Genomic DNA, 22112 nt, shown 5'->3' on the forward strand with positions numbered 1-22112 from the left:
AAAAAACTGTATCAAATGTATATGAGATATGTTTAGATTAAGAGTGTACTAATTTTTAGGAAAAAAAGTTTCGGGAAGTTTTTTTTTTTTTTTTGAATTTTGTTGAATTACAATTTTAACCCTATTTTTTAAATTTTTTAAGAATAAGTATTATCTAATTAGATTAGGAGTATTTTTTACATTTTTTGAAGGCATAACTAACTTTCTAAATAAATAGAGATCTCACGTGCAATGAGACTCTTTTTTTATTTATTTAGAGTTTAATGTAATTTTTCAATTTTAATTTATTTATTGTTAGTGAGGTTACATTGGAAGAAATTTTTAAGGAACTAAAATTTAGGATTTGAAATAGAGTAAACTGCTCGTTTTAGTGTGTGCTAGTTTTTATAAATTTTTTTTTATCAAACGTGTATAAGATATATTTAAGTAAAGAGTGTGGTTCTAAGTTTTAGGAAAAATTTTTATCAGATATATTTTTTTTAATTTTGTTGAATTAAAATTTTAACACAATTTTTTTTTTAATTTTTAAAAATAAAAATAACTTAATTAGATTAGGAGTATTTTTAACATTTTAAGAAGTCATAAGTAGTTTATTAAATCCTCTAAACACTTGGAAACCGCTGCAATAATATTAAATTTTCAGCAAGAATATTTTTTCGCCTTTCCCGCAAAAAATTTCGTTTTTCCCACCCACTTAAAACATCACCCACTTAAAAAAAATATTTTGAGCACTCCCCCAACCTCACTCGCTCCCTCACAACAAAACCCTCACTTTCACCTTTTCTCTCTTTTTTTCTCTCTCTCTCTCACGGCCCAGCCACCGTCGCCGCCGCCCAGCCCAGTCCAGTCCAGCCACCGTCGCCACCCCTTCTCCCTCTGCCGCCGCCTCACTCCCTCCCTCACTCGTTCACGATCGTTCCCCCTTCTCCCTCTCTCTCACGATCTCCTTCACCCCGATCTGCCCTCCTCTCTCTTTCCCTCACTGTAAGTTTTGACTTTTGTGAAATTTGGGTTTGGAATTGGTGAAAGTTATATGGGTTTTGTGGCTTTTTTTTTTTTTTTTTCTACTAAGTGTAAATATGGGTTTATTATATTTAATGAATTGTTATGGTTTTTTTTTTTTTTTTTTTGTGTGATTTTAGAATTATTTGTTCAATTTAGTAAATTTAAGTTCTTGATTGTTTTGGATGATGATGATGAGCGGTTTGTTGTTGGGGATTCTTTGATTCTAAAAAGATCTTGGGCAGGTGATGACTTTTTTGTCTACTATTTGTTTATCTATTTTTTTGTGAAGCTAGTTTAAAACGCCAGCAAAGACTATAAAAACGCTGCTATAAACCAAAAAATTTATTTAATAATTTAAAATATTTTAGATATTTATTTTGAGTATTAAAAGAGAATATTGATTAGTAAATGTTATTGCTAGTAACGATGATATAATTTATAAACTCCTTATAAATTATACTCTTCTTTTTCAGGTTAAAGATTGTGATAAGTTTGGGTTTTCTTATTTATTTATTTATTATAAAAAAGTGTGTGCTTGGCGTGTGCATAGTAAGTAATTTCTGCTTAAATATTCGTAAAATTCTATATTTGTGATGTTGATAATTGATTTTGTGGTAGGTTGTTAAGTTAGAGCAAGCGGATGGCTTGCATGGTGTTATAAGGCGGTTTACATTTATATTGAGAGTGTTTATTATTTTTTGAATTTTTGGTAGATATTGTTGAATTTTATTTATTTTTTCAATACTTGAAAGCATTTTTAAACGTTCTATATAGTGATGCTGATAATTTTGTGGGGTGGATTGTTTTTTCTTTTTTGGGTAAACTTGGGGTGGATTGTTGAGTTGGAGCAAACAGATGACTTGCATATTGTTATAAGGTGGTTTAAATTGATACTAAGAGTGTTTATTTATTTTTGAAAATTTGGATGGATATTGTTGAGTTATATTTGTTGATTACATTTTTTATTTCAATACTTGTAAGCATTCTTTATTGTGATATTGATAATTGTTTTGTGGTGGATTATTGAGTTGGAGCAAGCAGGTGGCTTGCATGGTGTTATAAGGTGGTTTCAATTGGTATTGATAGTGTTTATTAATTTTAAAAATTTGGATGGATATTGTTGAGATATATTTATTTGATTATTTCATTTTTTTCACATGTCGAACATGCAAATTAGATATGGTTGTTTATTAGGTTTAAGATTATGTGTAATCTTATTTGCATGTTTATGAAACTAAGTATTTATGTAGTTGTGTTTTAAACCTTTAAGTTTATGTGTACTCTTATTTGCATAGATTTTGCTTATTAGATTGAAGGGCTTCAAGGCTTAGTCCATTTGACTTGATATGGTTTGTATATGTGAATATAAATTTGACTTGGAACTAAGTGTTTATGAAGAAGTTGTGTATTAAACCTTTAAGTTCATGTGTACTCCTATTTTCATAGTTTTTGCTTATTTCTTAAAAGCTTCAAGACAGTCCATTTGTGTAAATGAAGATATGGATAGACTAGATGTGGTTTGTTTATTAATTTTAAAGTTATGTGTAATCTTATTTGCATGTTTATGAAACTAAGTGTTTATGTAGTTGTGTTTTAAACCTTTAAGTTTATGTGTACTCCTATTTGCATAGATTTTGCTTATTAGATTGAAGGGCTTCAAGGCTTAGTCCATTTGACTTGATATGGTTTGTATATGTGAATTTAAATTTGATTTGGAACTAAGTGTTTATGAAGTTGTGTTTTAAACCTTTAAGTTCATGAGTACTTCTATTTGCATAGTTTTTGCTTATTTTTTAAGAGTTTCAAGACTTGGTCCATTTGTGTGAATGAAGATATGTATAAACTAGATATGGTTTGTTTATTAGTTTTAAGGTTATATGTAATCTGGGGGCCATTTGGTATGGCATTTTAAGCAACAGTTTTTAGTTTTTAAACAATATTACACGTATTTTTATATACTTTTTCATTCACATGTATTTCCAAAAAATACAAACGTTACTAGAACAATGTTACCAAACGGGTCCCTTATTTGCATGTTTATGAAACTAAGTGTTTATGTAGTTGTGTTTTATTTTTTAAGCTTGTGTACTTCTATTTGCATAGATTTTTCTTATTAGATTTAAGTGCTTCAAGACTTAGTCTATTTGTGCGAATGAAGATATGGATAGACTTGATATGGTTTGCGGTATAGTTTTAAGGCTATGCATAATCTTATTTGTATGTTTATGAAACTAAGTGTTTATGTAGTGTAAATGTGGTTTTTGCTTATTTCTTTAGAGGCCCAAGACCTTTCTTTATGTGAATAGTGTTATGGCTAGAAATGGATGTAAATCCTATTTGTTATTTTAGTTCTTGAAGGTAGAAATGAAATTGAGAAGTAGAGTTATACGTGACGTTTCGGTAAGGTCGTCACAACGAAGGCCGTCACAACGAAGTCCGTCACAACAAGCTTCTACAGACAATACGGATCATGGGTCACAACAAGAAGTGGGCCAATCATCCACAATTGATTCATCAAATGCTGGTATTTTATATATTTATAAGATCAAATATTGATTGTGGTTAACATTGTTTGACACAGGTTTTTATTGCATCACATTGGTTTTGATTATTTTATTTCCATTACAGTTGTGCCACTTGTTGAACGTGTTACTCGTGGTCCTAGCAAGTACGCATACATTTGGAATCTCCCTGAAAATCAAAAGATTGAATTGCCACTAACCAGTAATAATCAGCCAGTTAAGAAGGTAGGGAGGCACTTCACAGGTTGGTTGGGTACAATTGCACGAAAACCCCAAATGTGCCCAATTAAATATGAGAATTGGACAAGAATGCCAAATGAATTTAAAGAAGAGATATGGAATCTTGTTCAGGTATTAAGGAAGTTATAATATATAGTTGTATTATTCTATCTTGTACTAAGTTTTACACAAGTGTTTAGCTTGATATAAATTTTGTAATTTTCTAACTAAACTATTGCATGTAGTCAAAATGGTGTTTGCCTGAAGAACCTACTCGTTTGAAGGCAATGAAGCTAATGACATTATCAACAGTTGCGGCTTGTTGGAGGAACCACAAGTCAAGGTTGAAGAAGAAGTATTTTCTAGGAAGCGGAAATAGAGCACAAGTGCCACCAAATGTAAATCCTGAAGATTATGAAGCCATTGTTCAACATTGGAATTTACCAAAAACAAAGGTATTGTTTGACATTGATATGCTAAATTATTCTACATTGATATACTTAATTATTGACCACACATTCAAATATCTACTTTGAAAATTATATTCAAATAATATTTTGTTTAAGTATGTAAATTTTTTTGAATGCAGGATCTAGCTTTGAAGAACAAGAACATTCGTTCCAAACAAAAAAATTTACATACTGGTGGTTCAAAAAACTTTGCTTCATACTCTGAAGAATTGGTAATGACTTAATAATTATTTTGTAAATGACTTATTAGATTGTTCTTAAGTTTGTATGAAACCATTATTCCTAATTAAATAAATGTAATGATTATAATGTAGGTAACAACACTTGGGCATCCCGTAGAGCGTGCAGAATTATACCTAAAACTCCATCTTCGTAAAGATGGTGCTCCTGTTAACCCTGAAGCAGAAAGCAACATTGTAAGTAATATCATGATTTACCAAGCGTAATATTGAATCTATTAACATTGTTACTTTCTAATATGTTATTGTGTTGAATTTTGAATGTTAGGAAAAAATCAATGAATTGATGAGTGAGCCCTCAAATCGTTTGCAGTCAACTGATCTCACTGGCAGTATTGCATGGGCACCAGATGATATATATTCTCAAGTGTTTGGTAATGAGCGCAATGGTCGTGTTCGGGGTGTGGGATTTGGCCCAACCCCAAGTGGACGAACTGTTAAGAATGCTGCTGCAATTACTCAAATAAGAAGCCAAGAAAGGGATGCTGAAGTGACTCAGTTAAGGAGTCAAGTGGCTTTGTTGACAGAGAAAATAACTCGCTATGATAACTTGGAGGAGCGAATGACCCAAATGGCTAGCATGATGCAACTAATGCAAAATCATTTTTCAGAAGTTAGTCGGGTATTAAATTTTAATGGTTTAAGAATGTATATTTACTGTTTACATTTTTTAATTATGGCTACTATTATTGTGTTACTCAATATGATTTCTTTATTAACTTATTAGCTATTCTTAATTTGTATTCAGGGTGCTTTTGCTTTAGATCAACAATCTCCAACTCCTCATAGATCACAAGCTTCATCTCATCAAGAAACTAGCTTCTCGCGGTAAATGCAGTATTTTAAGGACTCTATGGACTATTACATAGTTGTCTTGAGCAACCACATTTATTTTGGAAGTATTGTATTTTGTTTATAATATTGTCATAGTTTTGGTGGTTGTTTTTATTGTGTAAGTAGACAAGTGTTTTGTTAAATTTAAGATGATACTTTAGACATATGTTATGTATTGGTACTATATATATATTTGAATCTATGGTTAATATGTGCTAGTTTGGACATTTGTTATTGTGGAATATTGATGATTAATAGGTCTATTTGACAAAAATGAAAAAAAAAAAGTTTTATATGAGCAGGTTTTAGTGGCATAAGTGCTTTAGCGATGCTTATAGGATTGATTATTTGCTGTATTTTAGGAATGTTGCTAAATGTATAAATGTCATATTATTTAGTGGTGATTTTGAAAATGTCACTACAGGTTTTTGAACACTAAGCAACTTTTTAAACAACGTTGCACTAGACTTATTGTGACAGTGCTATAGCAATGTTTTGGAATGTCGCCCAAAAAAAAAGACGTAAATGCATTTTTAGTCCTTACATTTTATACTTTTTCATTTTGGTCTCTACATTTTATTTTTATCATTTTTAGTCCCTAAACTAATTAACGCGTGACATTTAAGTCTTTACCGTTAGCCAACTAACAGAAAAAGCCGTGTTTATTAAAATATTATTAAAAAAATTATTTGGCATTTTTTAAATGCCAAAATTAAAAAAAAAAAAATTAATTACTCAATTTTAATTAAAAAATTAAAAAACAAACAAAAAAAAATTTATTTTCTTTCAAACAAAAATTTTACTTTCTTTTACCTAAAATGATTTTTTTTTTTTTTAATTTCAATATATACATACATATATATATATATATATATATATATTTTTTTTTTTTTCAGAAGACCACCACCGAATCAAACCCAAGCAAAAGAATAGAAACCTAGCGAAAGAACATTATTACTTGTCATTATTATTTTTCATAAGAACATTAAAACTTGTTTTTCGTGTTCTTCTCAGATCAAACCCAGCAACCAAGAACACAAATCCAGCAACCAAAAACTCAAACCTAGATCACAACACAAACGAAAAAGAAAAGAAAAGAAAGAGACCAAACACAATCATAGACCCAGATCACAAATAGAGATCAAATACAAACGAAATCCAGATCACAACCCAAGCCAAAATCATCAGCGGACCCAACCATTGGTCCATGTTCACAACACCCACATGCAAGCCTCCAAAATTTTCCCATTGTTTTCACGGCATCAAGACCCTACGGTCTTCATGATCAAAATCTCAAAGATTAACCTCTTGATCTGCTCGTCGTTGGTCAATATCGGGTGAGGTAGAAAGAGGTGTGAGAACCATTGATCTCGGCTTCACAACCATTGATTTGGGCTCCAATATCAAATTGGTGATTGGATTTTGTACAACGGAGCCATAACTACACAGAAACAAAACTATGGGTTTTCTTTCTGGGGTTTCGTACACCTAATCGGTGGACCTTCTTGATGGGTTTGATGGGTTTTCTTTCTTTGATGGCAGTGATGACCTTATCATTGAGTCTTGAACGAGTTTGATGGTGGCAACCTCATCATTGAGTCTTAAATGAGATTAGAGAGAGTTAGGGTCAGTCAGAGTTTGAATTAGATCGGAGTTTGGCAAATCAGCAAAGATGAGATTTTGAGATTAGAGAGACTTTCCATCCATGGAGGGTGAGGAGAAAGAGAGTTTGAGAATAGAGAGAGAAAAGGGTTTTGTTTGTTAAATGTTCTTTTGAAAAAAAAAAAGATTGGAATAAAAAAAATTCATTTTAATTAAAAGAAAGTAAAATTTTTGTTTGAAAGAAAATAAATTTTTTTGTTTGTTTTTTTTAAAAAAAATTTTTTTAATTAAAATTGAGTAATTAATTTTTTTTTAAAAAATTTGGCATTTAAAAAATACAAAATAATTTTTTTAATAATATTTTAATGCCCACGTTAGTCACGTTAGTTTTTTTCTGTTAGTTGGCTGATGGTAAGGACTTAAATATCATGCGTTAATTGGTTTAGAGACTAAAAGTGGTAAAAATAAAATGTAGGGACCAAAATGGAAAAAATGCAAAATGTAGGGACTGAAAGTGCATTTACGCAAAAAAAAAAAAAAAAAAAAAGCCGCGATAGACCATTTGTGTCTACAGTGATGTTTTATTTGGTGTTTTGCGACGTTTTACAAACGCTATCTAAACCTAGTTTTTATGTAGTCCTAGCCAAATCCCTCAAGTTGCACGTTGCTTTTTACCACACCATTTTAAACGAAGTTTTACCATAACATTTCCTAGTAGGTAGCTGTAAACAGTAGGTAATTGATTCCATTATGGACTCATGAACAATCATTGGTTTGTTCGATACATAGTAATCCATACTTTTATGAATAGGTAATTTCTTAAGAAGTCTTGCACAAATTAAATTTAATCCTATATAATATATATAATAAATAATAAATAATAAAAAATATTTAGAAATACAATATATATTTTTATTTTTTCTTTAGAATTTTAATCTAAATATAAATATTAGAATATAGAAAAATTTATTAGATAATAAAATTGAAAATGAGATTTTTTTTTCATTCTTTTGCTAATAAGAACACTACATTTCAATGAATTACACTTAGAGCACTCACAACAAAAGAGAGGTATAATTGCTATAATGCCATTTTAGCAACTAAAACTTCAAAATGTGCTCCATAGAAAAGATGTTATACTTAAAAAAAAAAATGACAACTGAGCTACAATAAGCTGCTATTTTTGATTCTTTTGTAGTTTATTGTAGCTCTAAACTTAAAAATAATAATAATATTTTATTCTTTCTCTCTCCTATTTTCTTTAAAAAACTTTTCTTTTCTACCTCTTTCTTCTCTCTTCACCCGATTATCTTTGTTTTGTTTTGTTTTCCTCTCTTCTTCCCCTCTCTCCCCTACCTCATCTATCTTAAAAACTCAGCAAAATGTGAGATTAGGATAGATGAGATCGGTGTGGCGTGAGCTTGTGGTGGTGGTTGAAATCGACAATGGTGGCGGTTCGGTGGTCTAGATTAGGGATGGGCGGCAGGCAGCGGTTTCTCTCTTCCTTTTTTATTTTTATTTTATTTTATTTTTCATTTAAAATTTTCTTTTGATGTGGCTGAAAGTCTCTCTCTTTGTGTGCTTGGTTATTGGTTGATTTGGGTTTGAAAGGTGGGATTTTGTGGTGGTTATCGGTTTGATTTTGGGTTGGGGTTTGCAATGGTGGATGGTGGGTGGGTTTTAGTTTATGGTGGTGGATGGTGGGTGGTGGCTTGGATTTTCTAATGGTGTTTGGTGGATTGGGTTTTCTGATGGTGGTGGTGGTGGATTGGATTTTCTGATGGGTGGTGGTGGTGGCTTGGGTGGTAGATTGAGTTTTCTAATGGGGTAGTGATGGTGGCTTGGGTGGTGGGTGGTGGCTGGCGGTTTTGCAGTGGATTGTTTTTGAGAGAGAGAGAGAGAGAGAGAGATAGAGAGAGAGAGAGAGAAACGAATAAGAATAAAAAAGAATTGAAAAATAATAAAGCAATAATATTGGGTAAACTACATATTTGGTCTCTATTCTTTACACCATATTTCAATTTGGTCTTTAACTTTTCAATTGTGTCAATTTGGTCCCTAACCTTTTAGTGTCGTGTCGATTTAGTCCCTACCGTTATATTTTAGATGAAAATTGCTAACATGACAAATAGCCAAAATAAATTTTAGTTTATTCTTACATCAACAGAAGCTAGTTTTTTATTTTGGCCATTACACACGTCATCAATTTTCATCCAAAAGATAACGGTAGGGATTAAATTGACATGGTACTGAAAGGTTAGGGACCAAATTAACACAATTGAAAGGTTAGAGATCAAATTGAAATATGGCGTATAGGATAGGGATAAAAAACGCAGTTTACCCAATAATATTTTAATGAAATGGAAAAAAATAAAAATAAAACCTTTGCTGTGGGGTGTATTATAAGAGTGTTAAAATAAATAAAGTAGTGTTTTGAGTTGCTAAAAGTTATAACATTTAGCAACTTTACTGTGAATGCTCTTATGATTCTATAATAGTCTTCACAATGCTATCTATTGCATGCTAATATGGCAGACAAATACAAAGCTAAAGCATGCAGCTATCGACTTGCATATACAACTTCTACATGGTTGACTTCTTGGTTGGGATTTCCTGGCATAACAACTAGGCCATGAAGACCCAACTCGTTTTCTATGTTCTATTGCAACTTTACAAGTTTACATGTCATTAATATACCATCTTAATACAAGATATCAAGCCTTATATATGCTTAATTCATATATATTTCTAAGCTATATTAGTATATACTGAGAATTTTTAAATGAATAATAATTGAATAGACAGGTTTTTTGTATGTTATGAATATGGAAAGCCAGTAGTAACATGCACCAGCACAACTTCAACAATGAGTCACAATATGATGAAAATTACAAGTAGAAACACTGACCATGTAAGAATAAATTGTCCCATTTGATAATGTATCCATTTGATAACTTCATATATGTTATGGTTTAATAAGATGTTACATGTCCTTAAAACATTGGTTAATGGAGAAGTAAGTTTCCTAAGTAACTCCAACTTTGACGAGCAAGTGGAGGTTATGGGTACAAGGAATTTGGTCCCCTCTCTACCTATAAAAGAGACATTTAGGGCTTGTTTGGTTTTAAAAAAATGGTCACTCAGTTTTCATCATCCATCACTCATCACTGGTCACTATATTTTTTCACTCACTCAAAATAAAACATGTTTGGTTTCATTTCTTGTTTTATGTAACTCAAAATTTTGCAATAATGATGGGACCCATTTACTGTACTGGGTCAGACAGATATACTTGCCTACCTGCGTAAGTTCTCTCTCCTTCTTTTTCTTTTTTCCTCTCTTCATTTCTCTGCCTTTACTCTCCCCTAAGACCTAAAAATTTCGCCCCTCTCCTCTCTTTCACTCACTGAATCCACCACTTCTCTCTCCCACATTCCTCAAATTAGAAGGAACAAAGAAATGAGAAGCTCCCTCGCCTCGTCAGGACTGTCCAACTCCGGACATCTCTTCCTCCACTCGCCGTCAATCTCCCCTGTACTCTTCTCTATCTTCCTCTGACCTTTCAGTCCATAACCTCTAAATCTCACTTCGTCTGTCCAGTGGCATCGTGGTGGTAGGTTCACTGATTTTACCTCTCTCTTTGTCTTTGTGGTGGCCCCATGGTTGTGGGTTTTGTAGTGGGTCAGTTTTGATTTGGATCGGTGATAGATGATATGGATTTTTTGTGGGTGTGTTGGAGTTTTGTAGGTTTTGGTTTGGATTGTTGGTTTGGGTTTGTTGTGGGTGGTCGGTGGCAGATTGTCAGAAAGCCACAGAGGAGATGTGATGAAGATTTTGTGGGTTTGAAATGTTTGTGAATTTGTTGATGCATGTGATGTGGTCTGTGGTTGCTGGTTTTGGGTTTGTCGGTTGATGGTTTTTGTGGGTTTTGTTGATGCCATTGTTTTACTAGGTTTGTGGTTGGTTTTTGAGATTTGTGGGGTCTGTGGTAAGGCTTTTTTTTTTTTTTTTTTCCTTTCTTTCTTCTGTTTGTTTTCCTGAGAAAGTCATTGTTCTTCAATTTTTTCTTCTTCTTCTCAGAATTTGAGAAAGGAAAGAGAGAGACTTTTGGGGTTGCTGGGTTTGGGGTTGTTGGGTTCGGTGGTGGAGCTAGCTCACTGGGGATGAAGAGGGAAATGAAAATGAAACAGAGGAGCTCCAATGGTAATAACTTAGCCTATTTCGGATGTGATAATGCACTGGCAAAGGAGCCCACAACTTCATCTAATTTACTGACTTGCCACTGAAACTCAGTTTTTGAGTTTTGAAAACAGGTGAAACTTGTTTTCAGTTTTGGTCACTCACATCCATTTTCCTGAGAAAACTGAGTGATGAAAACAGTGATTCAAAACCAATCCAAACAAATGCTAAGTTTTGAAAACAGGTGGGACCCACACAATTTGGATGATGAAAACAGAAAACAAAGTGATATCACTCAAAACTCTCTTTATCCAAACAAGCTCTTAGCTACCCCATCACATACACTGAATAGTTAAAAAGAAAAGAGGGTCAAGAGAGAAAAACCAATTCTATAAGAATTAAGTGCCTTTTATACTAAGATTTGATCTTAAGAAAATTTTAGCAATGGATCAAGGTGAGTTTTATAATTAATTTGTATAGTAGTGAAATCATGATAATTCAAGATCCTAGAATTTATATTATGGTTGTTTATAATCTAACAACATAAGGAAAACATTTACAGACCAATCTGATAGATTGTGTTCCTCTTAATTCCAATTCACCAGGGCGCTAGTGATCTTATCTCTAAATGCAATTTGATTTCTTATATCCCCACTTTAAGATTAAAGGGGTTGTTAGATTGTATGTTACTCTTCAACTTTTCTATACATGTCACTGGCAAGCGCAGTGCATTCAAAATTTATGAGAGTACATAGAGAGTCAATCAACAAGGTTAGCAAACATGAGTTGGGAAAGTAAAACCCCTCTTAACTATGGCCAACTTGTTTCAAAAGTTCAAAAAAAAGAAAAAAAGAAAAAGAAAAAAGAAATAGAAGAGAAAGAAGAGACAAGTTGTTGCATATGTGATACTGTGACATACAACCACAAGTACTTAGTTGCCAAGGTTTTAAATTTTAGTGTTTATTACACACACGTTAATGCACACATCTTGTACACTTTTAAATTTTAGTAGTAGTAGTTGTTGTTGTTGTTTTTTTTTTTGGGATAATTACAGATTATCCACCTGTGGGTTAGCTCAAATTTAACTTACCCGCCCATGGTTTCATTTTTGACACTTTACCCACCCGTGGTTCATTCCGTTTATGCTCCGTAACCCACCTCTAATTTTTTCGTTACTCTAACAAGTTCCATCAAAAAAATCAAACAAGAAATCAGATCAAACACGTCCCATATTCCCTCTCTTTCAAGTTCTTCCTACAGAAGAAGCATCAAAATGTGTAAATTCACCAAAATAACATAAAAAACTATTGCTTCCCTTAACACAGACCATGCTCTACATTTATTTATTCTCCAAGTAAAAAAGCTGTTTTTGATTAGGCAAGCATAACTTTACCTGACTCAGAGAGATCAATGGTCAAAATTTTCCCGTTAGACTTGTCATAGCATGCTACGGAAGCTCCCAGCGAAAGAAACCTAATATGTGATCAATCCGGTAAGCTGTAAAGTTTTTTGCCATCTGTCATGGAAATAAAGAAAAATAACCTTTGGCTTATTCACGAAAATTAGTGAAAGATACATGGCATCAAGACCAAGGCACATTGAGGGTAGGATCAAAATCTATTTAAAGAACAAATCCTGGGTTAAACGAGCTCGCCACCAAGCATAGTTGTCTTTTGATCTTCTTTTAGTCTTCTTCAAGAGAGTGAAAACCCTAACTTTTAGATGTTGTTTGTCTTGTTTTTTAGTAAAATTTTTTGTTTTGGGAGGAGAGAGACATAAAAAGAAAACAAAATTACGTACTTACCCTTATTTTTAACAGAGGTGGGTAACAGAGACTAAACGAAAGTAATTTCAGGTAGGTAAAGTGTCAAAAATGAAACTACAGATGGGTAAGTTAAATTCGGGCTAAATCACTGGTGGGTAATCTGTAATTATCCTTTTTTTCTTTTGGTGTGTGTGTGTAAAGATATATGCATTAATGTATGTGCAACAAGTATTTGCCTTTATATTTAAGCAAGATGTATGTTTCAGTTAAAAAAATCAAGAACTATAAAATATCGGTAAAAGCTATTGTAGTCAAGATATTGGAGAATAAAAAAATATTGAGTCAAGAGTTAGGATTTTCAAAGAATTCTAGATATTTAAAAAAAAAAAAAAAAAGACTTGAGATATTGGAGAAAGTACCTGAAATCTCATAATACGTATAGCTAATTGGATAATTCTTTAATAATTTTATGATTTTGAGCTATAATAATAGCTTTAACAATCCACCCTAACCATTTAAAAATATTGACTGGGGAGTAAGTATGTTCAAAGAACTCTAGACACCAATTTTTAATTTTATCTAATTTTTTTTAAAGACTTGAGATATTAGTGAAACTATTTGCAATCTCATAATAAATATAATTTTTTTTTTGAGAAGAATAAATATCAAGTTAATATAGCTAATTGGATAATTCTTTAGTACTTTTATGATTTTGAGTTATAATAATACCTTCAACAATCCATCCTAACCATTTATTTTAATTATTATAATCACAGCTAGCAATGGATAAACTGATTATCCCAATATAAATATTTAGGATTATGAGTGTATCATACCCCAAAAAATATTAGAGGTAATATAGTAGGGACCATAGGTAATTATGTACAATCTATTTTGATACTGCACGATATCATCATAGGTAATTATGTAAATAGGAAAAATGTTTGAAATATATATATATATATATTTTGGAATCTCATTTTATAAGATCTTAGAAAATATATGAAAATATTAGGCTAATAAAATATTAAATAACAATTATCACGAGATCTCTATCTAAGGTTTTGTGGCATACTCAAATGAAGCTCAACTTCTACATATTGTCAGAGGGATGGTCTCATAAAACTGTCACATGAGATACAATCTCCAGTGTTCATAGAGCAGCAAAGGAGTGTTGTATTGTTTTCTTGTTTGTTTTAGGCCCATATAACTGAACATTATATGTGCTGCATATCTATGCAAGGAAGAAATTGGAGGCATTTGGAAAGATTGTAGCTTTATGTACAATGATTTTTTTTTTCTTCCTTTGTTAATAAATAAATAAATCTAATATGTATAAGCAAATGATGTTCCCAAATCTTAATAGTAATGAAAAAGTAAAAAAAATAAGTTTAAAGTTCTTGTCATGCAAGATACAGGTAGAAGTTTAAAGCTCTTGTTGTGCAAGCACACCTGTATCTGAGCATTAAGCAAGTTTTTTACTTAACAATAAGCTAGGATTTGAATCCAAGTTCTCGTTGTTAAGAGAATCAAGTAATGTCAATGAGTTCCAAGACTCTTCGCAACTGTTATGCAAGATATAAACACAAAAACACCGAAAGAGTGATTTTTCTTTATGCCAGTTTCATTAACCTTTACTGTACATACATTTATGCCGATGCCACATTTACACCACCAGAAATGGTGTTTTAAGTCTGCATATTAAGTTAGACTAGCATCAGCGAAAAGCATGATCATAGCCGTGGTAATGGAAGTTTTTGTAGATGAAGTGAGCCAACAATCTGGAAGATGCATAAAATAGTACTGCCAGCAAAACCATTGTGGTTCTCGCAACTGCTGAAATTGCACCCTGCTTGGCTGCAGCAGCAATCCCAATTGAAACAATAGAGACAACTTGGAGGACAACTTCAAGTGCATTGAGACCTTTGTATGCAATGTTGCAACTTCGGCAGTTCACCACATGTGACCAGTACCTGAAAAAGATTGTGAAGGATAGTTTTTATAAACCAATTCTCATATATGAGACACGTAGTACTAAGGACCACCACATAAAAAGATATATATGCACGTATTGACCACATTAGAAACTTTCTAAATCTTCTAAAAGGTCTCAAATTACGCAATAATTTTCAGTGTCCTCGGCTTTTTACAGACAGAAAAGAAAAGTCTCAAGGTATTATAACATGTTTAACAATGTAACAAACAGGTTTAGCCGTTTAGCTTCTATGCTTCTACAAAGATCTATCATGCTCTTGTAATATGTTCTCCAAAATGATACTAATTTTCAGATTATCAAAAAATTTAATCCAATTGGAGCTTGAATCCACATTGGTAGTTGCATGAATTACCTATCCATCAGCTGTTCTTTAGGAGGAGTTGGGGGAAGAGCCCCACTGTACTTGCCTCTCCAATCAACTTGACCACCAGCATACTTGTTTAGCCATTTTCTAAATCCAATCACAAGGGCATCTGACTTTGTTGGCACAAAACAAGCTTTATGCCAATTGGCATTACCTACATCCATTATCTTACGCTCCTGTAGAAAGATCTCAAGAATCAGATACTACTACTACAATGTGATAATACATTTAAAGAACAGCAGTCACAACCAATTTGTTTTTCTTTCTGCATGAGACTTGACTAAAGACTAAAGCTTTGGTGGGAAAAGAAAGAAAACTACACATCACAGCAGGGTAAATCACTATTTCATAGTGGAAAAATATGTAGGGAGCAATTTCTATCCTATAAAATAAAAAGTTACATTAGAATTGTTGGACAATTACATGGAATGAAAGTTTTAAAAAATTGAACCATCTCTGTGCAGTGTCTAGAAAATAATAATAGTAAAGAACTGTTGATATGCTGCAATTAATAATATATGAAAGAAGATTGAACTGGAAAGTGATTTTGCCAGTTACCAGTGCTGCCTAGTAAATATTTCCAAATTTTAATTTAAAACTTAGTTTCATTAGCAAAAACAAGAAAATTAATAACTAAATTGAAACATTGAAGATCCTACATAGTTTAACCAATGAAGTATCATATGTATACATAAGAAAGAAACACAAGATATATGGTTGTTTTATGGGGAAACAGAGGAAACACAGCCAAAAGAAATGATCCATGATGTATCCATTGGGCAAGTGAAATGGATAAGCAGTAAGAGGAGTAGTGCTTTAATCTTCCATGATTAGTATCCAGTCAGAACAGGAATCTTCACGTAAATGTTCACTTTGCCAATGGGGTGTCTGGTACCACTAGAAACTTATAGTTACAAATTTCCTTTCTTGGGGATAAAATTAAGGGTTTTTCTTATTGGATTAGGAAAGACAAGTGAGCCCGAAGGAGCTCTGATGGTTGTAAAGGCTGGCCGTTAGCAACTCTTTCTCTCTCTCCTGGCCAAATAAGGTTCTAGCAACGCTCACTCTATTAAGAAAAATGTGAGAGTTCACCTGTACACAAAGCTTCTAAGGGTGGGGACCAAATAAAACATTATCATCTCCACATGATGAATTAAAATATTGTAGGTATCATCTCATTTACCTAAGAAATTCCCCTAATTGCTCAGGGTCAGTATGAGATTTATGCCGTCTATCTTCTGCAGCCCAAGTGGAAGAAAGGAGCAGCTTCAAGCATTTAACCATTTCTCAAGGATAAGTTCCTAAGGATTATTTGAGTTACGCAGTTAAGATGGTTCTCAAACCCATGAGTCTAGACTCTTGAACCCAGGTTTGTGACAATACTACCAAGTGACCCAAATAGCATCTCGAAAACAAAAGAATAAAATGAAATTTTTTTGGGTTAATTCATAATTGCACTCCTCCCCACCCTTAAAATTGACCAATGTGCCCGGCTCAAGTATTGGAAATTAGAAACAGAATTTAGTAACAGCAGGGGTAATTTGCCAATTTTAAAAAAGTTTAGGAGGGACATTGGTCGATTTTAAAGTTTTTGGGAGATTGAAATGGACCCAATAACTAAGGAGGGAAGTGCAACTAACCCAAACTACAAAATTAATTTTTATACTAATAAGCATACAGTAAATAACAACACTAAATTTATGTGAAAAAAAGGCCAGGGATGTTATCTTCCAGAAGAAAACAGATGCTATCTTTTCCCATCCTTTGGCTATAGCTCAAATTGTAAAGGGCAGGGTAAGGAGGATTGATTCTTAAGTTCAAATCTTTCCCCCCCAAAAAAAAGAAGTATAGTGTTGCTTCTCTTTCACTCTCAAATTACATCGGGAAACCTTGCAAGTTGAATTTATAAAATATTGAGAGTAACATCCTACATTGTTATCTTTTAAAATAGCAGAACCCAGGAATCTGTGGTAAGGTTGATCCACTGATCCTACCAGTAACTTTGATTGTAACTTGTCAAAAGCAAAAGTAATGTATAATGGAATAAACCAATTACCTAGATTAAAAAGAATAATTTGTAATAACATACAAAGATATGGGAATCACCTCTATGTGAAGAAGATATAAATCAGAGTCTAGAATCAGGTTTTGTCCCACATGAAACATCCATCGTGGCACGACTTTATCAATCCAAACACCAAAGTTTCTTGGGAAGGTCCATATCAATCTGCTATTCCCTGGACTAACTGGAATACAAATGAAAATTAAAGTGAAACTCCGTTGCACTGATGTTTCCTGCATCAACCAAGATTTACATAAACAGAAGTACTGAGGAGCAAAAAACGAAATAAATAAATAAGAATTAACCAAAAATTTCACAAGTTTCATTTGTCATTTATGTAGGAAAGATCAATCAATCTAAGGGATAACCTTTTTGGTTCCCACTGACGATTCAGATCCATTAGCTTGATTCACAGGCTTAGTATACGCATAAAACACACATGGGGGAAGAAATTTGCTATTGCTCCATCCCTGATCTGCTTTGAACCCATTGATGTCTAACTTTTCAATTATCAGTTCAAGCGGTCTGCCCCCCTCTCTATCAGCCTTCACAGTGAAGACAACTTGGTTTCAGTCATCAGTTAGGACAGCAAAACTTATTAACTGAGCATAAGGATTATTCAAAACTTATCTGTCTTTTGGTCGTCGAGTTTGCATTATTCCATGATGAGCATATGGAACATGAGCAGGGTCCATAAGATTCTCCACCAATACCTCATATCTGAAATTGCAAAATTGATATATTCCCCATCAGATTTTCTAGGGTAAGGAGGTAAGATATAAAAAGAAAAAGCAAAACCCAAATTACAGGTGCCCAACTCTTAGTGATACACATTTGAAAACCTTCCATATGATACTTATGCCAAATCAAAAGGAAGAACAATTACAATCAGTACTTTCTTATGACATTAACCAAAATAAACTTTGTTATTAATACTTTGTCCTTCAACATTACATGTGCCTAAAAGTTCTATAACATATGGCAAGAAAAAAAGGCCAGATATTGACTGAGTAGAAAAAATGGAGTATCTATTTTCCAAGATAACAGGTTTTTGTCAGAAGATAGTGGCAGACCATACCCATAAGGAATATCTCTATTTCCCATTGAGTTAGTAAATGAAGGATCATCTATTTCTGAGATGTAGGGGGGTTTTTTCTCCATAAGAATATCTTTGTATTGAGGATCTGAGTTCGGCCAAAACCAAACGATGTTGTTCTGCACAGTACTTGGATAAACAGCTACACATGCTTTCTTGACTGTGTGCACCTGCATAATTATTTGGAAAGATTAATCACTATTGCATTGGTCAATTGATATTGTATTGTACAATCCTTTAGCTTCAACTGATGCAAAATCACATTACACAATCCCATAACCAAATTCCATATGACATTGTAAAAAAATTCCTGAATGTTTGACTCTGTTCCTTCTATATAAACAAGAAAATAAAATAAGATAAAACAACACAGTGATGTAAGAGAAAGCTTTAGAATATCAAAAAATGCCGCCACATTCCTAGCAGAAACTGAGTAGAACAATTGTCACCATAAAATAAGAATTGAGTGCTACATCAAATCTTTATCCCTCAACAAATGAATGAAAAAATACAAGATGAAGCAGAAAAATATAACTATTAACTAGATATGATTAGAAACTTTAACTCTAGTCAAGAACAATGTTATGTTATCTTAATTTATTTTTATATTTACTTTAATGGAAGGTTTACAAGAAAGCAGAGAGTCCGCAATTAGAAAGAGGGAATGAATGTCACATTTTATCCTTAGGATAAGTGGGTAAGTGAACTTACATTCACATTAGGTCTCTAATTGTACATGGGTGCAGGTGAAGCTGTAAAGAAGCACTACGGTTGAAAGGGCTAGTCAAAGAGCTTGGTTTGAACTAAGGAGGAATTCAGTTGCATCGCGACAGCTAGAGTGCCATTTACTTGGTCAAAGCCCAAGAGCGAGTAGGACTTAGTCTTTTGGGTTTAGTGGTATTCCCATATGTAAAATATGTTTTTTTTCCCAACAGTAAGTGTAAAACGTGTCCCAGTTTTCAGTGAATAAGCTTGTTTGTGTTATGCATTGAGATCATATAAATGAGAAAAAGCTACAATACAATTATTTCTATTATGCAAACAATACAAAGTTCCAATCTCAAAATTTCTTCTGTACTTCACTGATTGTTTTGTGTGGTGGTGAGAGCCATAAGCAAAGCATCGAAATTTGGAATCTTTTCCAGCTTTTTATTGAATGATGTGTAACAGATACTAAGTTTATCACTCATATGAGACAAGAATCCTATCCAAATATATTTATATTTAAGGAATCAGAACCATGCATAAGCATTTGCAAAATGTTGATCCCAAGTTCTTAACACAGGAGATTTCAATTCAAGAGATTTTACCGGAGGGCCTTCAGGAGGTGCTTGAGGGATGAACTTGCAGTCGCCAGAACCATTAAAACACCAACCATGGTACACACACTGCAACCTACCCCACTGATCAATCCTTCCTTCAGACAATGGGGCCAACCTATGAGGACACCTATCATCAAACACTTTCCAAACTTCCTCATTCCTATCCCACCACACAACCACATCAAGACCTATCACTTTTTTTCCATGTGGCCTCCTCTTGTCCAGGTCACAGACTGGCATAACTGGGTACCATTGTGAATACCAATCAAATTTCTCACCTTGACTGTGAGTTTCAAGCACTGGCTCAGGTGGGTTTGTGGGTTCTGTTGAAACCGTGGATGATATGGTGGTAAAAGCCTTGAATTTTGATTGTTTTTTGTGGAATAACGAGAAAGATGAACTGGGAATTGGAATGAAATGAAAATTCAAGAACATGGGCCTTCTGAATTGGGTTTTATGAAGTATGGTATTTATGTGAAGTGAAGGAAAAGAGGAAGCTTTCAGAGCTTCCATGGCTGCTTCTTTCACTGCTCAAACTAAAGAAAAGTGAGAAACACTCGAGGGCTTGAGGCTGTTCAAAACTTTATTATGGTGGAAGTTTGAGGCTGAACTTGAGGCTCTGAATTGTTGAGTAAAAAAAAGAGTAGAAAACTTTGTTTAGAAATGGTACTAGGTATTGAATTATTTGTGTTGATAATTAAGTAGATATAGTAATGTGAAATGTGAATGTGTGGCTGTGGCTCACTGGCTCTGCTTGTGGTTTTGAAACTGAAATCGACAGCCATGCTCTCCATGGGTAGAGGATGGCCAGTCAATCTGTGTGTTCAAAGTTTCAAGCCTCTGCACACGTGGATTTGGCACTTTGCTTGTCGGGTCATTTAAGGATATAAGAAACGTGTTTCACTTTCGATTCGTACAAACTGTCATGCTAGTGTCTAGCGCGCAAGTGCAATGAACAGGTTAAAATGAAGAGATGTGTTCAGTTTTGGACATGTATCTTAATCTCAACATGTTCATTACTGCATTGGTCAAAAGTCGTATTCAAAATAAATTGATTTTTTTAGCTGAGGAACTTTTTTTTTTTTTTTTCCCAATTACTTATGAGAGTTGAGAGGGTTTTTTTTTTTTGGTGGTGTGTGTGGCTTTTAATATGATTTTACCGACAATTTTGTTATGTGACCTCAAAAACAAACGTATTAGTATAATAGTATCTCGAGTCATAGAGACTCCAGTTCATTTTCTAAGCTAATGTGATTAAATATCCACATGGAACTTGAGTCTCTCATACTCAAGTTCCATAAAGCTTAATATCCACATGGAACTTGAGTCTCTCGTACTCAAGTTCCATAAAGCTTAAATAGAAGAACAAAGAAAGAATAGATCTAGAGAAGAAGAAGAATAGATTTGGAAAAGAAGAAAGCGGACAAAGAAAAACAAAGAATATTTTTATAATCACTTAAAAAAAAAAAAATCCGCATCTCTCACACACATACACACACAAATCTAAAAAGTGAAAACTAAAAATTGAACAAGTAAAAGAATGAAGGTTTTTTTTTTTTTTTTTGGCGTGTAAGCAAACATGTATTTGAGCATCAATCAAGTTTTCTGTAAGAAGAAAACAGGAAAAAAAAAGGGGGGGGGGGATTGAACCAAAGTTCTACTTATTGGGAGATAATTGGGTAATGTCATTGAATTACAGAATTCTTGGCGAGCATTGAGCAAGTAATAAACACAGAAACACCAGAAAAGTGATATTTTTCTTTATGCAAGTTTCATTGACCTTTACTGTACACACATTTATGCTGAAGCCATATTTAAACCATTGAATATGGTGTTTTAAGGTTGGAAAGTAAGTTAGACCATCATCTAAAAGCATGATTGTAGTCTTGGTAATGGAAGTTTTTGTAGATGAAGCAAGCCAGCCATCTTGAAGATGCATAGAATAGTACTGACATCAAAACCATTGTGGTTCTTGCAACTGTTGAGATTGTACTCTGCTTGGCTGCAGTAACAATAGCAATGGAAGCAATAGTGTAAAGTTGTGATTTACAACTATGTTTTTATATTGGTTTTATTCCATGACAAAAATTGTTGTAATTGCTTTAATTTTTTTCCTTGTATTTTGTGGGATTTTATTGTATTGGGTTTAGTATTAAATTGGTGAAGAATCGAGCATGTATTGGATGAACAAGTGGATTTTGCGAGTGTCTCGCGAGAAGCCTACCCGCGAAAGAGCCACGTAAGAAGCACATGCTAGAAGCTGAAGAGTCATGTCAGGCTGTTAGTTTCGCGAGTGTCTCGTGAGAAGGGTCAACCCACGAGATACTTGTGAAACTCTTTGCCTGAAGGATTTTAAGTGTGACTTTCTTACCCTTCATCCATACTATATATACCCTCATTACTTACAAAAGTATAAGAGGTTATTTAGAAAGAAAAA

General features: G+C 33.3%; 2 protein-coding genes across 3 annotated transcripts; one reads left to right on the top strand and one right to left on the bottom strand.

Annotated features, from left to right (window-relative positions):
• Positions 1–715: 715 nt before the first annotated feature.
• Positions 716–5516, top strand: LOC126719623 (uncharacterized). 2 transcript variants are annotated; one of them, XM_050422161.1, is made up of 8 exons: positions 716–984; positions 3355–3529; positions 3634–3878; positions 3992–4201; positions 4336–4428; positions 4531–4632; positions 4724–5068; positions 5204–5516. In XM_050422161.1, the coding sequence occupies exons 2-8, from the start codon at positions 3370–3372 to the stop codon at positions 5285–5287; spliced, it is 1239 nt and encodes a 412-aa protein (XP_050278118.1). In that variant the 5' UTR covers positions 716–984; positions 3355–3369; the 3' UTR covers positions 5288–5516. The 2 variants fall into 2 exon arrangements, with proteins under 2 accessions (XP_050278118.1, XP_050278115.1); XM_050422158.1 differs by having other exon boundaries at positions 717–984; positions 4724–5077.
• An 8899-nt stretch (positions 5517–14415) lies between these two features.
• On the bottom strand, positions 14416–20354 carry LOC126719650 (protochlorophyllide-dependent translocon component 52, chloroplastic-like). The gene is made up of 7 exons (XM_050422184.1): positions 19664–20354; positions 18336–18523; positions 17888–17977; positions 17626–17809; positions 17302–17490; positions 15184–15371; positions 14416–14808 (listed from the first exon to the last, which is right to left on the bottom strand). The coding sequence occupies exons 1-7, from the start codon at positions 20186–20188 to the stop codon at positions 14553–14555; spliced, it is 1620 nt and encodes a 539-aa protein (XP_050278141.1). The 5' UTR covers positions 20189–20354; the 3' UTR covers positions 14416–14552.
• Positions 20355–22112: the final 1758 nt, after the last annotated feature.

The sequence above is a fragment of the Quercus robur genome, chromosome 1 (genome assembly GCF_932294415.1).
Source record: "Quercus robur chromosome 1, dhQueRobu3.1, whole genome shotgun sequence".
In the NCBI taxonomy this organism is placed as follows: domain Eukaryota; kingdom Viridiplantae; phylum Streptophyta; class Magnoliopsida; order Fagales; family Fagaceae; genus Quercus; species Quercus robur.

Excerpts from the sequence above, each read along its gene's own strand:
- LOC126719623 (XM_050422158.1), top strand. The coding sequence starts at position 3,370 with ATGAAATTGAGAAGTAGAGTTATACGTGACGTTTCGGTAAGGTCGTCA. Across the intron at positions 3,530-3,633 it reads AATTGATTCATCAAATGCTG|TTGTGCCACTTGTTGAACGT; the intron begins GTATTTTATATA and ends TTTCCATTACAG. Across the intron at positions 4,202-4,335 it reads GGAATTTACCAAAAACAAAG|GATCTAGCTTTGAAGAACAA; the intron begins GTATTGTTTGAC and ends TTTTGAATGCAG.
- LOC126719650 (XM_050422184.1), bottom strand. The coding sequence starts at position 20,188 with ATGGAAGCTCTGAAAGCTTCCTCTTTTCCTTCACTTCACATAAATACC. Across the intron at positions 17,978-18,335 it reads AATAGAGATATTCCTTATGG|ATATGAGGTATTGGTGGAGA; the intron begins GTATGGTCTGCC and ends TTGCAATTTCAG. Across the intron at positions 14,809-15,183 it reads AAAGAACAGCTGATGGATAG|GTACTGGTCACATGTGGTGA; the intron begins GTAATTCATGCA and ends AATCTTTTTCAG.